At 47.4% G+C, this 17,904-nt stretch overlaps 1 protein-coding gene across 1 annotated transcript in view; it reads right to left on the minus strand.

The window, feature by feature from the left end:
• LOC139398599 (intermembrane lipid transfer protein VPS13B-like) overlaps positions 1-13,401 on the minus strand; it is a 14,173-nt gene extending 772 nt beyond the window's left edge. Inside the window, exons 1-2 of the mRNA XM_071144527.1 lie at positions 13,101-13,401; positions 5,572-5,698 (exon numbers count right to left, since the gene is read on the minus strand). Of these exons, the coding sequence (XP_071000628.1) occupies positions 5,572-5,698; positions 13,101-13,366 (393 nt within the window). The 5' untranslated portion in view covers positions 13,367-13,401. The remainder of the gene's footprint in view (positions 1-5,571; positions 5,699-13,100) is intronic.
• Between the last annotated feature and the right edge of the window lie 4,503 nt (positions 13,402-17,904).

Raw genomic sequence — 17,904 nt, forward strand, 5'->3', positions numbered from 1 at the left:
AGAGACAATATAAACACCATCACCTCCTGTTGGGACAGAGAGAGAGAGACAATATAAACACCATCACCTCCTGTTGGGACAGAGAGAGAGAGACAATATAAACACCAGCACCTCCTGTTGGGACAGAGAGAGAGAGACAATATAAACACCATCACCTCCTGTTGGGACAGAGAGAGAGAGACAATATAAACACCGTCACTTCCTGTTGGGACAGAGAGAGAGAGACAATATAAACACCGTCACTTCCTGTTGGGACAGAGAGAGAGAGACAATATAAACACTATCACTTCCTGTTGGGACAGAGAGAGAGACAAGGATAGCAGAACACAGCAGTAATATTAGGACCCCTGACCAGAGAAACCCTGACCCTGACCCTAACCCTGACCCTGACCCTGACCCTGACCCTAACCCTGACCCTGACCCTAACCCTGACCCTAACCCTGACCCTAACCCTGACCCTGACCAGAGAAACCCTGCGGCTGAGCATTTCATAGAGGCTCTGACCCTAACCCTGACCCTGACCAGAGAAACCCTGCGGCTGAGCATTTCATAGAGGCTCTGACCCTAACCCTAACCCTGACCCTGACCAGAGAAACCCTGCGGCTGAGCATTTCATAGAGGCTCTGACCCTAACCCTAACCCTGACCCTGATCCTAACCCTGACCCTGACCCTGACCAGAGAAACCCTGCGGCTGAGCATTTCATAGAGGCTCTGACCCTGACCAGAGAAACCCTGCAGCTGAGCATTTCATAGAGGCTCTGACCCTAACCCTAACCCTGACCCTGACCAGAGAAACCCTGCGGCTGAGCATTTCATAGAGGCTCTGACCCTAACCCTAACCCTAACCCTGACCCTGACCAGAGAAACCCTGCGGCTGAGCATTTCATAGAGGCTCTGACCCTAACCCTAACCCTGACCCTGACCCTAACCCTGACCCTGACCAGAGAAACCCTGCGGCTGAGCATTTCATAGAGGCTCTGACCCTGACCCTAACCCTGACCCTGACCAGAGAAACCCTGTGGCTGAGCATTTCATAGAGGCTCTGACCCTAACCCTGACCCTGACCCTGACCCTGACCAGAGAAACCCTGCAGCTGAGCATTTCATAGAGGCTCTGACCCTAACCCTGACTCTGACCAGAGAAACCCTGCGGCTGAGCATTTCATAGAGGCTCTGACCCTAACCCTGACCCTGACCAGAGAAACCCTGCGGCTGAGCATTTCATAGAGGCTCTGACCCTAACCCTAACCCTAACCCTGACCCTGACCAGAGAAACCCTGCGGCTGAGCATTTCATAGAGGCTCGTCAAAACATGAACTCTTTGAGATACGTATCGAACATGTTTAGACTCCTAGGAGGCGGAGAACCTGATCATCTATAACTGACAGGAGAACCTGATCATCTATAACTGAGAGGAGAACCTGATCATCTATAACTGAGAGGAGAACCTGATAATCTATAACTGAGAGGAGAACCTGATCATCTATAACTGAGAGGAGAACCTGATCATCTATAACTGAGAGGAGAACCTGATCATCTATAACTGAGAGGAGAACCTGATCATCTATAACTGAGAAGATAATTGATTTGGATTCACCGTTAGTCCACCGTGTCTCCTAGAGGTCTGAACCAGGAGTTTGATATCAGACCGTTTGTCCACTGTTTGATATCAGACCGTTTGTCCACTGTGTCTCCTAGAGGTCTGAACCAAGAGTTTGATATCAGATTGTTTGTCCACTGTGTCTCCTAGAGGTCAGAACCAGGAGTTTGATATCAGACCGTTAGTCCACTGTGTCTCCTATAGGTCTGAACCAGGAGTTTGATATCAGACCGTTTGTCCACTGTGTCTCCTAGAGGTCTGAACCAGGAGTTTGATATCAGACCGTTAGTCCACTGTGTCTCCTATAGGTCTGAACCAGGAGTTTGATATCAGACCGTTTGTCCACTGTGTCTCCTAGAGGTCTGAACCAGGAGTTTGATATCAGACCGTTAGTCCACTGTGTCTCCTATAGGTCTGAACCAGGAGTTTGATATCAGACCGTTAGTCCACTGTGTCTCCTATAGGTCTGAACCAGGAGTTTGATATCAGACCGTTTGTCCACTGTGTCTCCTAGAAGTCTGAACCAGGAGTTTGATATCAGACCGTTAGTCCACCGTGTCTCCTAGAGGTCTGAACCAGGAGTTTGATATCAGACCGTTTGTCCACTTTTTGATATCAGACCGTTTGTCCACTGTGTCTCCTAGAGGTCTGAACCAAGAGTTTGATATCAGATTGTTTGTCCACTGTGTCCCCTAGAGGTCTGAACCAAGAGTTTGATATCAGACCGTTAGTCCACTGTGTCTCCTAGAGGTCTGAACCAGGAGGTTGATATCAGACCGTTAGTCCACTGTGTCTCCTAGAGGTCTGAACCAGGAGTTTGATATCAGACCGTTAGTCCACTGTGTCTCCTAGAGGTCTGAACCAGGAGTTTGATATCAGACCGTTAGTCCACTGTGTCTCCTAGAGGTCTGAACCAAGAGTTTGATATCAGACCGTTTGTCCACTGTGTCTCCTAGAGGTCTGAACAATGTCCCCTAGAGGTCTGAACCAGGAGTTTGATATCAGACCGTTAGTCCACTGTGTCTCCTAGAGGTCTGAACAATGTCCCCTAGAGGTCTGAACCAGGAGTTTGATATCAGACCGTTAGTCCACTGTGTCGCCTAGAGGTCTGAACCAAGAGTTTGATATCAGACCGTTAGTCCACTGTGTCTCCTAGAGGTCTGAACCAGGAGTTTAATATCAGACCGTTAGTCCACTGTGTCTCCTAGAGGTCTGAACCAGGAGTTTGATATCAGACCGTTTGTCCACTGTGTCTCCTAGAGGTCTGAACCAGGAGTTTGATATCAGACCGTTAGTCCACTGTGTCTCCTAGAGGTCTGAACCAGGAGTTTAATATCAGACCGTTAGTCCACTGTGTCTCCTAGAGGTCTGAACCAGGAGTTTGATATCAGACCGTTAGTCCACTGTGTCTCCTAGAGGTCTGAACCAGGAGTTTGATATCAGACCGTTTGTCCACTGTGTCTCCTAGAGGTCTGAACAATGTCCCCTAGAGGTCTGAACCAAGAGTTTGATATCAGACCGTTAGTCCACTGTGTCTCCTAGAGGTCTGAACCAGGAGTTTGATATCAGACCGTTAGTCCACTGTGTCTCCTAGAGGTCTGAACCAGGAGTTTGATATCAGACCGTTAGTCCACTGTGTCTCCTAGAGGTCTGAACCAGGAGGTTGATATCAGACAGTTAGTCCACTGTGTCTCCTAGAGGTCTGAACCAGGAGGTTGATATCAGACCGTTAGTCCACTGTGTCTCCTAGAGGTCTGAACCAGGAGTTTGATATCAGACCGTTAGTCCACTGTGTCTCCTAGAGGTCTGAACCAGGAGTTTGATATCAGACCGTTAGTCCACCGTGTCTCCTAGAGGTCTGAACCAGGAGTTTGATATCAGACCGTTAGTCCACTGTGTCTCCTAGAGGTCTGGACCAGGAGTTTGATATCAGACCGTTAGTCCACCGTGTCTCCTAGAGGTCTGAACCAGGAGTTTGATATCAGACCGTTAGTCCACTGTGTCTCCTATAGGTCTGAACCAGGAGTTTGATATCAGACCGTTAGTCCACCGTGTCCCCTAGAGGTCTGAACCAGGAGGTTGATATCAGATCGTTTCTTCCATTAATTTGAAGTCATTTGATTTGTCTTCACTTCCTTGGTCGTTGTGTAAATATATATTATGTTCTGGAACTACTACAGGTACCCATCTCATTGTTATTAAGTTATTAAGTTATTAAGTTGTTTTTTTCACCCATAATGCATCATGTCTGCAATGGTCATTGTCCAGCACCTATGTTTTTAAGGAATAAAACACTTTTCATATTGTTAAAACCTCACTGTAAAGGTTCTGGGTTCATGTTTAAACCTCACTGTAAAGATTCTGGGTTCATGTTGATACCTCACTGTAAAGGTTCTGGGTTCATGTTTAAACCTCACTGTAAAGGTTCTGGGTTCATGTTGATACCTCATATTAAAGGTTCTGGGTTCATGTTTAAACCTCACTGTAAAGGTTCTGGGTTCATGTTAAAACCTCACTGTAAAGGTTCTGGGTTCATGTTAATACCTCACTGTAAAGGTTCTGGGTTCATGTTTAAACCTCACTGTAAAGGTTCTGGGTTCATGTTTAAACCTCATATTAAAGGTTCTGGGTTCATGTTTAAACCTCATATTAAAGGTTCTGGGTTCATGTTTAAACCTCACTGTAAAGGTTCTGGGTTCATGTTGATACCTCACTGTAAAGGTTCTGGGTTCATGTTTAAACCTCATATTAAAGGTTCTGGGTTCATGTTTAAACCTCATATTAAAGGTTCTGGGTTCATGTTTAAACCTAACTGTAAAGGTTCTGGGTTCATGTTAATAGCTCACTGTAAAGGTTCTGGGTTCATGTTTAAACCTCACTGTAAAGGTTCTGGGTTCATGTTAATACCTCACTGTAAAGGTTCTGGGTTCATGTTTAAACCTCACTGTAAAGGTTCTGGGTTCATGTTTAAACCTCATATTAAAGGTTCTGGGTTCATTTTTAAACCTCACTGTAAAGCTTCTGGGTTCATGTTAATACCTCACTGTAAAGGTTCTGGGTTCATGTTTAAACCTCACTGTAAAGGTTCTGGGTTCATGTTAAAACCTCACTGTAAAGGTTCTGGGTTCATGTTTAAACCTCACTGTAAAGGTTCTGGGTTCATGTTTAAACCTCACTGTAAAGGTTCTGGGTTCATGTTTAAACCTCATATTAAAGGTTCTGGGTTCATGTTTAAACCTCACTGTAAAGGTTCTGGGTTCATGTTTAAACCTCACTGTAAAGGTTCTGGGTTCATGTTTAAAACTCATATTAAAGGTTCTGGGTTCATGTTTAAACCTCACTGTAAAGGTTCTGGGTTCATGTTTAAACCTCATATTAAAGGTTCTGGGTTCATGTTTAAACCTCACTGTAAAGGTTCTGGGTTCATGTTGATACCTCACTGTAAAGGTTCTGGGTTCATGTTTAAACCTCACTGTAAAGGTTCTGGGTTCATGTTGATACCTCACTGTAAAGGTTCTGGGTTCATGTTTAAACCTCACTGTAAAGGTTCTGGGTTCATGTTGATACCTCACTGTAAAGGTTCTGGGTTCATGTTTAAACCTCACTGTAAAGGTTCTGGGTTCATGTTGATACCTCACTGTAAAGGTTCTGGGTTCATGTTTAAACCTCACTGTAAAGGTTCTGGGTTCATGTTAATACCTCACTGTAAAGGTTCTGGGTTCATGCTTAAACCTCACTGTAAAGGTTCTGGGTTCATGTTTAAACCTCACTGTAAAGGTTCTGGGTTCATGTTTAAACCTCACTGTAAAGGTTCTGGGTTCATGTTTAAACCTCACTGTAAAGGTTCTGGGTTCATGTTTAAACCTCACTGTAAAGGTTCTGGGTTCATGTTTAAACCTCATATTAAAGGTTCTGGGTTCATGTTTAAACCTCACTGTAAAGGTTCTGGGTTCATAGTGCCTCATACTAACCTCCACTTGTCTGTTGTCAGGGGATCTGGGCTTGCTGAATATGATGGCAGGTGCTGCTGTCACTCTGACAGAGAAGTCCGTCAGGATGGGGGTGAGAATGGCTCTCCTCTCCTGGTGTCTCCTGATACTGGGGGTGGGGGGGGGGGGGGGGGGGGGGAGAACAGAGAGAGAGGTCAAGATGGGGGTGAGGATGGCTCTCCTCTCCTGGTGTCTCCAGGTACTGTGGGGGGGTGACAGAGAGAGAAGTCAGGATGGGGGTGAGGATACCACACACTCCACAGGGTCCAACCTGTGGAATATGTCCTCTACAATACCACACACTCCACAGGGTCCAACCTGTGGAATATGTCCTCTACAATACCACACACTCCACAGGGTCCAACCTGTGGAATATGTCCTCTACAATACCACACACTCCACAGGGTCCAACCTGTGGAATATGTCCTCTACAATACCACACACTCCACAGGGTCCAACCTGTGGAATATGTCCTCTACAATACCACACACTCCACAGGGACCAACCTGTGGAATATGTCCTCTACAATACCACACACTCCACAGGGTCCAACCTGTGGAATATGTCCTCTACAATACCACACACTCCACAGGGTCCAACCTGTGGAATATGTCCTCTACAATACCACACACTCCACAGGGTCCAACCTGTGGAATATGTCCTCTACAATACCACACACTCCACAGGGTCCAACCTGTGGAATATGTCTGTAACTAACCTCTACAATACCACACACTCCACAGGGTCCAACCTGTGGAATATGTCCTCTACAATACCACACACTCCACAGGGTCCAACCTGTGGAATATGTCCTCTACAATACCACACACTCCACAGGGACCAACCTGTGGAATATGTCCTCTACAATACCACACACTCCACAGGGTCCAACCTGTGGAATATGTCCTCTACAATACCACACACTCCACAGGGTCCAACCTGTGGAATATGTCCTCTACAATACCACACACTCCACAGGGTCCAACCTGTGGAATATGTGTGTACCTGGGCAGTTCCTACTTCAGCTCCAACACAGTGACGCTGGAAGCGAGACGGGGGGTGTGTTAGAAGCGGAGGGAGACGTTATTTTTGACAAGCCTCTATTTATAAGACACACAAAAAGGCCTCAGCTTAAGATCATTTAAAACAACAAAAAACCTTTACTCCTATTTTCATTCATTCCAACAATCAAGCTCTATATTTGTGGGAAACATTTATAGACAAACAGCAGCAAAAAACTAATATATACAAGCTATCGGTAGAAGACGGTGTTAATTACCACATCTGTTGCCTCTATTAAAACAACCAAACTGCGGAGCCTCCGATACTGCTACAGAGCCAGGAGGATTACAGCAGAACGATTCCTAGGTGGCCCCACGGTACTGTTCTGACATTCACTGTGTGTGTTACCAGTATCCTCGGGGGAGGCAGGCCAGATCACTGTTTCTCTGAGAGTTACTTTGAGTGGGCTGATTTCCCGAGGAGGTGGAATGATCTGGGAGACAGAGAGAGAGGGTCCTAAGAGGTTCTGGGTAATCTCCTTCAGAGTTACAGTGAAACAGTGAGTGTCCCGTTGCATGGGACAGGTGCCATCCCTCACCACAGAGAGAGAGAGAGAGAGAGAGAGAGAGCAGAGAGAGAGAGAGAGCAGAGAGAGAGAGAGAGAGCAGAGAGACAGAGAGAGAGAGCAGATAGCGAGAGAGCGAGAGACAGAGAGCAGAGAGCGAGAGAGCGAGAGACAGAGAGACAGAGAGACAGAGAGACAGAAAGAGAGCAGAGGGAGAGAGAGACAGAGGGAGAGAGAGGAAGAGAGAGAGAGAGAGAGCAGAGGGAGATTGAGAGAGAGCAGAGGGAGAGAGAGAGAGAGAGACAGAGAGAGAGAGAGAGACAGAGAGACAGAAGGAGAGCAGAGGGAGAGAGAGACAGAGGAAGAGAGAGAGAGAGAGAGCAGAGGGAGAGAGAGAGAGAGCAGAGGGAGAGAAAGAGAGAGAGAGACAGAGAGACAGAGAGACAGAGAGAGAGAGAGAGCAGAGGGAGAGAGAGAGAGAGAGACAGAGAGAGAGAGCAGAAGGAGAGAGAGAGAGAGAGAGAGAGAGAGAGAGAGAGAGAGAGAGAGAGAGAGAGAGAGAGAGAACCGGCTCAGTTTCCTAACTTCCCAGGGAAGACACTGTGTACAGTACATCTGCAGTGGTGTAAAGTACTTAAATATAAAATACTATAAAGTACTACTGAAGTTGTGTTTTGGGGTTTCTGTACTTTACTATTTTTGACAGCTTTTACTTTTACTCCACTACATTCTTAAAGAAAATAAAGTACTTTTTTACTCCTTTCATTTTCCCTGAAACCCAAAAGCATTCGTTACATTTAGAATGTTTAGCAGGACAGGAAATGGTCCAATTCACACACTTATCAAGAGGTCCTCCCTACTGCCTCTGATCTGGAGGACTCACTACACAGAGAACATCCCTGGTCATCCCTACTGTCTCTGATCTGGAGGACTCACTAAACAGAGAACATCCCTGGTCCTCCCTACTGCCTCTGATCTGGAGGACTCACTAAACAGAGAACATTCCTGGTCATCCCTACTGCCTCTGATCTGGTGGACTCACTACACAGAGAACATCCCTGGTCATCCCTACTGCCTCTGATCTGGAGGACTCACTAAACAGAGAACATCCCTGGTCATCCCTACTGCCTCTGATCTGGAGGACTCACTAAACAGAGAACATCCCTGGTCATCCCTACTGCCTCTGATCTGGAGGACTCACTAAACAGAGAACATCCCTGGTCATCCCTACTGCCTCTGATCTGGAGGACTCACTAAACAGAGAACATCCCTGGTCATCCCTACTGCCTCTGATCTGGAGGACTCACTAAACAGAGAACATCCCTGGTCATCCCTACTGCCTCTGATCTGGAGGACTCACTAAACAGAGAACATCCCTGGTCATCCCTACTGCCTCTGATCTGGAGGACTCACTAAACAGAGAACATCCCTGGTCATCCCTACTGCCTCTGATCTGGAGGACTCACTAAACAGAGAACATCCCTGGTCATCCCTACTGCCTCTGATCTGGAGGACTCACTAAACAGAGAACATCCCTGGTCATCCCTACTGCCTCTGATCTGGAGGACTCACTAAACAGAGAACATCCCTGGTCATCCCTACTGCCTCTGATCTGGCGGACTCAAACAGAGAACATCACTAGTGTCCCCTGGTTATCTGTAAATGATGTCTGAGTGATGGAGTGTCCCCTGGTTATCTGTAAATGATGTCTGAGTGATGGAGTGTTCCCTGGTTATCTGTAAATGATGTCTGAGTGATGGAGTGTTCCCTGGTTATCTGTAAATGATGTCTGAGTGATGGAGTGTTCCCTGGTTACATGTAAATGATGTCTGAGTGATGGAGTGTTCCCTGGTTATCTGTAAATGATGTCTGAGTGATGGAGTGTTCCCTGGTTATCTGTTAATGATGTCTGAGTGATGGAGTGTTCCCTGGTTATCTGTAAATGATGTCTGAGTGATGGAGTGTTCCCTGGTTATCTGTAAATGATGTCTGAGTGATGGAGTGTTCCCTGGTTATCTGTAAATGATGTCTGAGTGATGGAGTGTTCCCCTGGTTATCTGTAAATGATGTCTGAGTGATGGAGTGTTCCCCTGGTTATCTGTAAATGATGTCTGAGTGATGGAGTGTCCCCTGGTTATCTGTAAATGATGTCTGAGTGATGGAGTGTTCCCTGGTTATCTGTAAATTATGTCTGAGTGATGGAGTGTCCCCTGGTTATCTGTAAATGATGTCAGAGTGATGGAGTGTCCCCTGGTTATCTGTAAATGATGTCTGAGTGATGGAGTGTCCCCTGGTTATCTGTAAATGATGTCTGAGTGATGGAGTGTTCCCTGGTTATCTGTAAATGATGTCTGAGTGATGGAGTGTTCCCTGGTTATCTGTAAATGATGTCTGAGTGATGGAGTGTTCCCTGGTTATCTGTAAATGATGTCTGAGTGATGGAGTGTTCCCCTGGTTATCTGTAAATGATGTCTGAGTGATGGAGTGTCCCCTGGTTATCTGTAAATGATGTCTGAGTGATGGAGTGTCCCCTGGTTATCTGTAAATGATGTCTGAGTGATGGAGTGTTCCCTGGTTACATGTAAATGATGTCTGAGTGATGGAGTGTTCCCTGGTTATCTGTAAATGATGTCTGAGTGATGGAGTGTTCCCTGGTTATCTGTAAATGATGTCTGAGTGATGGAGTGTTCCCTGGTTATCTGTAAATGATGTCTGAGTGATGGAGTGTTCCCCTGGTTATCTGTAAATGATGTCTGAGTGATGGAGTGTTCCCTGGTTATCTGTAAATGATGTCTGAGTGATGGAGTGTCCCCTGGTTATCTGTAAATGATGTCAGAGTGATGGAGTGTCCCCTGGTTATCTGTAAATGATGTCTGAGTGATGGAGTGTCCCCTGGTTATCTGTAAATGATGTCTGAGTGATGGAGTGTTCCCTGGTTATCTGTAAATGATGTCTGAGTGATGGAGTGTTCCCTGGTTATCTGTAAATGATGTCTGAGTGATGGAGTGTTCCCTGGTTACATGTAAATGATGTCTGAGTGATGGAGTGTTCCCTGGTTATCTGTAAATGATGTCTGAGTGATGGAGTGTTCCCCAACTCTATTGGCTGGGCTCAGCTCTGACCTCAACTCTATTGGCTGGGCTCAGCTCTGACCTCAACTCTATTGGCTGGGCTCAGCTCTGACCTCAACTCTATTGGCTGGGCTCAGCTCTGACACCAACTCTATTGGCAAAAAGGGCAGTCCTACACACTGAAGCACTGTGTGTGTGTGTCTCTCAGTGTGTGTGTGTCTCTCTCAGTGTGTGTGTGTCTCTCTCAGTGTGTGTCTCTCTTAGTGTGTGTGTGTCTCTCTCAGTGTGTGTGTGTGTCTCTCTCAGTGTGTGTGTCTCTCTCAGTGTGTGTGTCTCTCTCAGTGTGTGTGTCTCTCAGTGTGTGTGTGTCTCTCAGTGTGTGTCTCTCTTAATGTGTGTGTCTCTCTCAGTGTGTGTGTCTCAGTGTGTGTGTGTCTCTCAGTGTGTGTGTGTCTTTCAGTGTGTGTCTCTCTTAGTGTGTGTGTGTCTTTCAGTGTGTGTGTGTCTCTCTTAGTGTGTGTGTGTGTCTTTCAGTGTGTGTGTGTCTCTCTTAGTGTGTGTGTGTGTCTTTCAGTGTGTGTGTGTCTCTCAGTGTGTCTCAGTGTGTGTGTGTCTCTCTGTGTGTGTGTGTCTTTCAGTGTGTGTGTCTCTCAGTGTGTGTGTGTGTGTCAGTGTGTGTGTGTGTGTGTGTGTGTGACTGTGTGTGTGTCTCTCTCAGTGTGTGTGAGACAGTGCGTCTCCATGGTTACGCGGCATCCTGCTCTATTCTAATGTATTTCTATCTGACAGGGAACTCATCAGGAATGCCTTTCAGCGACGCCGGGGATTCTGAGTCCTTCTGAAAACACACAGCTGAAAAAACCAGCCAAGTCAAACAGGCCGTAAAACGTCTGCTAGTTTTAGCTCCCGGTTCTCTATGAAACATGACGGGCTTTGTCATGAGTCTGTACGGGAAAGCTGCACGAACCGGAGGGAACCAAGCAGATGAGTGGCCCAAATAGTACCCTATACCCTATGTAGTGCACTACGTTTGACCAGAGCCCTATGGGCCCAGTAGTGCACTACATTAGACCAGAGCCCTATGGACCCAGTAGTGCACTACATTAGACCAGAGCCCTATGGGCCCAGTAGTGCACTACATTAGACCAGAGCCCTCTGGACCCAGTAGTGCACTACATTAGACCAGAGCCCTATGGACCCAGTAGTGCACTACATTCATTAGACCAGAGCCCTATGGACCCAGTAGTGCACTACATTAGACCAGAGCCCTATGGGCCCAGTAGTGCACTACGTCTGACCAGAGCCCTATGGACCCAGTAGTGCACTACCTTAGACCAGAGCCCTACGGGCCCAGTAGTGCACTACGTCTGACCAGAGCCCTATGGGCCCAGTAGTGCACTACATTAGACCAGAGCCCTATGGACCCAGTAGTGCACTACATTAGACCAGAGCCCTATGGGCCCAGTAGTGCACTACATCTGACCAGAGCCCTATTTGGGACTCACAGTCGGTCACTGAGCCTTGTTGAACCTCACCATTTGATCACACAGAGCACCTCCCTCTACCACCTGAACATCTGACAGGATGTGATGCGATCAGCCAACCAAGTCGTAACACATCCTGTTACCTACTAGTTACAACACTCGGATTCAGAGATTTACTGATTGGTAGAATCAGATGTGTTTCTGCCTGGCTGGGACAAAACCCTGCACCCTGCACCCACACTGGCCTGGTGCAGATATGATTGGCCACCTTGGTACTAAGATGTGGTTAGGTACTTCCTTATTGGATCGTTGTACCCACAAGTCTGTCCTGATTGGATAATTGTACCCAGTAGTCTGTACTGATTGGGTAGTGTTACGGATACAGGTATCCTGTGTCTGTGTGTATCCTGTGTCTGTGTGTATCCTGTGTGTGTTTCTTTTCTCTCCTTCTCCCCTCACAGGTGAAAATCATCACTCCCCAATCAGTCAACAATCAACCCATCAATCAGAAGACACACCTCCTCCTGTTTCCTACCCTATCACAGTTCCTTCCCCATGGTTTAAAAACCCCATCATTTGTTTGTTCAAGGGAGCTCAATCTTTGTAATGCCATGTTGGTAGATAGCTGTTCTTGATAGATTTCAGTAGCACAATCTCTTTGTAAATGCCATGTATGTAGATCTCGCTCTCTGTGTATTAATTAACCTCTCTTTTGTTTGAGCACCTCCATAGCACTTTGTCATCACCTGTGAGTATTGTTTTGGTTATGGTGTTTGTTTGTTTGCTGGTGGAAAAAGGGGAAACCAAGACAAGTCGCCCATGGGCATACACTACCCGTAGGTAAACTTTGTTAAAAACACTAGTTAGAACTGGGTGGACCACCCACTGTATTTTTGGTTAGTTAGTTGTTGTTGAAATAGGCTAGTCTAGCTTAGGGGTGTTTTTGCATATTGTTTCTTTCCTTGGGTCCAGCTCAGCCCCTTTTCCTGCTCCCCCCCCCATTACCGTGTGTTTATAATAAACCCTGAGTTTGACGGTATTATATCGGTTGTCGTGGTTATTTCGTTCACTTTTACTTTGTCACTATAATAATTTACATGAGTTATGTTACGGGTCTCACTACCATCCCCCCTAGACTGTCGGGCCAAAAGAGATTCGTAACAGGTAGTTATACCCAGTAGTCTGTCCTGATTGGTTAGTTGTACCCAGTAGTGTGTCCTTATTGGATAGTTGTACCCAGTAGTCTGTCCTGATTGGTTAGTTATACCCAGTAGTCTCTCCTGATTGGTTAGTTATACCCAATAATCTGTCCTGATTGGTTAGTTATACCCAGTAGTCTGTCCTGATTGGTTAGTTATACCCAGTAGTCTGCCGTGATTGGTTGTGTACCTGCTGGCCATGTTCCATTCTAGGGCAGGGTTCTGTGAGTTCCTCTCTGTCTCGGTGGACACGCCCCCCTTAGACCCCTCCTTCTCTGGTTTGAGCTGCTCCCATTGGGCGGTACCGATGTTGATGGACTGCAGATCCAGCTGGTACTGACGGTCCTCCACCTCTGACCCCGGGTCGCGCAGGATGCCCAGGTTCAACGCTCGCCTGGGGGAGGAAAACAGGGAGAGGGAGAGAGACGTTATGAGGTTAAACAGCCACAATAACATCACCTGAAACAGACCGGAACGCAGACCGGCCAGACCTCTGACATCATAGGTACCACCTCTGTCATGTGATCAGCATTACCCATCACCCCCTGGGGCTCATTCGGGTTTGTTATAGTGCATGGGAATCAGTCAGTTCCCTGACCTATGATGACACCACTTCTGAACACAGAGAGACTCATTTGTTGCATAACGTAGCTGTTACCATGACTACCCGCGGTTGTTTCAGCTCGCTACCTCCACACTAACCAACAGTCACAGTCAATAGAGGCAAGACGACACAGTGTCAGCTGACCGAACCACTGAGCCTGCAGAGCCGTGGTTGGTTTATAATGTGATGTGACCAGACCAGTCAGAGTCTACCCTGGGTGGGCAGTAGACTACCTCTGACTGAACCTCTCCCAGTGTGTAGACTACCTCTGACTGAACCTCTCCCAGTGTGTAGACTACCTCTGACTGAACCTCTCCCAGTGTGTAGACTACCTCTGACTGAACCTCTCCCAGTGTGTAGACTACCTCTGACTGAACCTCTCCCAGTGTGTAGACTACCTCTGACTGAACCTCTCCCAGTGTGTAGACTACCTCTGACTGAACCTCTCCCAGTGTGTAGACTACCTCTGACTGAACCTCTCCCAGTGTGTAGACTACCTCTGACTGAACCTCTCCCAGCGTGTAGACTACCTCTGACTGAACCTCTCCCAGTGTGTAGACTACCTCTGACTGAACCTCTCCCAGTGTGTAGACTACCTCTGACTGAACCTCTCCCAGTGTGTAGACTACCTCTGACTGAACCTCTCCCAGCGTGTAGACTACCTCTGACTGAACCTCTCCCAGTGTGTAGACTACCTCTGACTGAACCTCTCCCAGTGTGTAGACTACCTCTGACTGAACCTCTCCCAGTGTGTAGACTACCTCTGACTGAACCTCTCCCAGTATGTAGACTACCTCTGACTGAACCTCTCCCAGTGTGTAGACTACCTCTGACTGAACCTCTCCCAGTGTGTAGACTACCTCTGACTGAACCTCTCCCAGTGTGTAGACTACCTCTGACTGAACCTCTCCCAGTGTGTAGACTACCTCTCACTGAACCTCTCCCAGTGTGTAGACTACCTCCTACTGAACCTCTCCCAGTGTGTAGACTACCTCTGACTGAACCTCTCCCAGTGTGTAGACTACCTCTGACTGAACCTCTCCCAGTGTGTAGACTACCTCTGACTGAACCTCTCCCAGTGTGTAGACTACCTCTGACTGAACCTCTCCCAGTGTGTAGACTACCTCTCACTGAACCTCTCCCAGTGTGTAGACTACCTCTGACTGAACCTCTCCCAGTGTGTAGACTACCTCTGACTGAACCTCTCCCAGTGTGTAGACTACCTCTCACTGAACCTCTCCCAGTGTGTAGACTACCTCTGACTGAACCTCTCCCAGTGTGTAGACTACCTCTGACTGAACCTCTCCCAGTGTGTAGACTACCTCTGACTGAACCTCTCCCAGTGTGTAGGCTACCTCTGACTGAACCTCTCCCAGTGTGTAGACTACCTCTCACTGAACCTCTCCCAGTATGTAGACTACCTCTCACTGAACCTCTCCCAGTGTGTAGCCTACCTCTGACTGAACCTCTCCCAGTGTGTAGACTACCTCTGACTGAACCTCTCCCAGTGTGTAGACTACCTCTGACTGAACCTCTCCCAGTGTGTAGACTACCTCTCACTGAACCTCTCCCAGTATGTAGACTACCTCTCACTGAACCTCTCCCAGTGTGTAGGCTACTTCTCACTGAACATCTCCCAGTGTGTAGACTACCTCTCACTGAACATCTCCCAGTGTGTAGACTACCTCTCACTGAACCTCTCCCAGTGTGTAGACTACCTCTGACTGAACCTCTCCCAGTGTGTAGACTACCTCTCACTGAACATCTCCCAGTGTGTAGACTACCTCTCACTGAACCTCTCCCAGTGTGTAGACTACCTCTTACTGAACATCTCCCAGTGTGTAGACTACCTCTGACTGAACCTCTCCCAGTATGTAGACTACCTCTCACTGAACATCTCCCAGTGTGTAGACTACCTCTCACTGAACCTCTCCCAGTGTGTAGACTACCTCTTACTGAACATCTCCCAGTGTGTAGACTACCTCTCACTGAACCTCTCCCAGTGTGTAGACTACCTCTGACTGAACCTCTCCCAGTGTGTAGACTACCTCTTACTGAACCTCTCCCAGTGTGTAGACTACCTCTCACTGAACCTCTCCCAGTGTGTAGACTACCTCTCACTGAACCTCTCCCAGCATGTAGACTACCTCTGACTGAACCTCTCCAAACATGTAGACTACCTCTGACTGAACCTCTCCCAGTGTGTAGACTACCTCTGACTGAACCTCTCCCAGTGTGTAGACTACCTCTCACTGAACCTCTCCCAGCATGTAGACTACCTCTGACTGAACCTCTCCAAACATGTAGACTACCTCTGACTGAACCTCTCCCAGTATGTAGGCTACTTCTCCCAGTATGTAGACTACTTCTCCCAGTATGTAGACAACCTCTCCCAGTATGTAGACTACCTCTCACTGAACCTCTCCCAGTATGTAGGCTACTTCTCCCAGTATGTAGACTACCTCTGACTGAACCTCTCCCAGTATGTAGGCTAATTCTCCCAGTATGTAGACTACCTCTGACTGAACCTCTCCCAGTGTGTAGACTACTTCTCCCAGTATGTAGACTACTTCTCCCAGTATGTAGACAACCTCTCCCAGTATGTAGACTACCTCTCACTGAACCTCTCCCAGTATGTAGGCTACTTCTCCCAGTATGTAGACTACCTCTGACTGAACCTCTCCCAGCATGTAGGCTACTTCTCCCAGTATGTAGACTACCTCTGACTGAACCTCTCCCAGTGTGTAGACTACTTCTCCCAGTATGTAGACTACCTCTCACTGAACCTCTCCCAGTGTGTAGACTACCTCTCACTGAACCTCTCCCAGTATGTAGACTACTTCTCCCAGTATGTAGACTACTTCTCCCAGTATGTAGACTACCTCTCACTGAACCTCTCCCAGGATGTAGACTACTTCTCCCAGTATGTAGACAACCTCTCACTAAACCTCTCCCAGTATGTAGACTACCTCTCCCAGTATGTAGACTACCTCTCCCAGTATGTAGACTACCTCTCCCAGTATGTAGACTACCTCCCACTGAACCTCTCCCAGTATGTAGACTACCTCTCCCAGTATGTAGACTACCTCTCCCAGTATGTAGACTACCTCTCCCAGTATGTAGACTACCTCCCACTGAACCTCTCCCAGTATGTAGACTACCTCTCCCAGTATGTAGACTACCTCTCCCAGGATGTAGACTACCTCTCCCAGTATGTAGACTACCTCCCACTGAACCTCTCCCAGTATGTAGACTACCTCTCCCAGTATGTAGACTACCTCTCCCAGTATGTAGACTACCTGCCACTGAACCTCTCCCAGGATGTAGACTACCTCTCCCAGTATGTAGACTACCTCTCCCAGTATGTAGACTACCTGCCACTGAACCTCTCCCAGTATGTAGACTACCTCTCCCAGGATGTAGACTACCTCTCCCAGTATGTAGACTACCTCTCCCAGTATGTAGACTACCTCTCCCAGGATGTAGACTACCTCTCCCAGTATGTAGACTACCTGCCACTGAACCTCTCCCAGGATGTAGACTACGTCTCCCAGTATGTAGACTACCTCACACTGAACCTCTCCCAGGATGTAGACTACCTGTCACTGAACCTCTCCCAGGATGTAGACTACGTCTCCCAGTATGTAGACTACCTCACACTGAACCTCTCCCAGTATGTAGACTACTTCTCCCAGTATGTAGACTACCTCTCCCAGGATGTAGACTACCTGTCACTGAACCTCTCCCAGGATGTAGACTACCTCTCCCAGTATGTAGACTACCTGTCACTGAACCTCTCCCAGGATGTAGACTACCTCTCCCAGTATGTAGACTACCTCTCCCAGTATGTAGACTACCTGCCACTGAACCTCTCCCAGGATGTAGACTACCTGTCACTGAACCTCTCCCAGGATGTAGACTACGTCTCCCAGTATGTAGACTACCTCACACTGAACCTCTCCCAGGATGTAGACTACCTCTCCCAGTATGTAGACTACCTGTCACTGAACCTCTCCCAGGATGTAGACTACCTCTCCCAGTATGTAGACTACCTGTCACTGAACCTCTCCCAGTATGTAGACTACCTGTCACTGAACCTCTCCCAGTATGTAGACTACCTGTCACTGAACCTCTCCCAGGATGTAGACTACCTCTACAAACTGTATCAGAACAGAACAGAGCAGAGCAGCAGATCTAGATATATCACAGAGGGCATTAGATTTAATTTCTCTCCCCATTTGAAGTTCTCTACCCTGTAGAGAGATGAAGAGCCAAGAAACAATGAAGTCATGTTGAGAAGACATGATCCCAGATCCTGTTGAATTCATGTAAAGATGAAGGAATCAGAATGTACATCTATCTACATATGACATCAGAGCATCTCTGTCTG

The sequence above is a fragment of the Oncorhynchus clarkii genome, unplaced genomic scaffold (assembly GCF_045791955.1).
Source record: "Oncorhynchus clarkii lewisi isolate Uvic-CL-2024 unplaced genomic scaffold, UVic_Ocla_1.0 unplaced_contig_10759_pilon_pilon, whole genome shotgun sequence".
Lineage (NCBI taxonomy): Eukaryota > Metazoa > Chordata > Actinopteri > Salmoniformes > Salmonidae > Oncorhynchus > Oncorhynchus clarkii.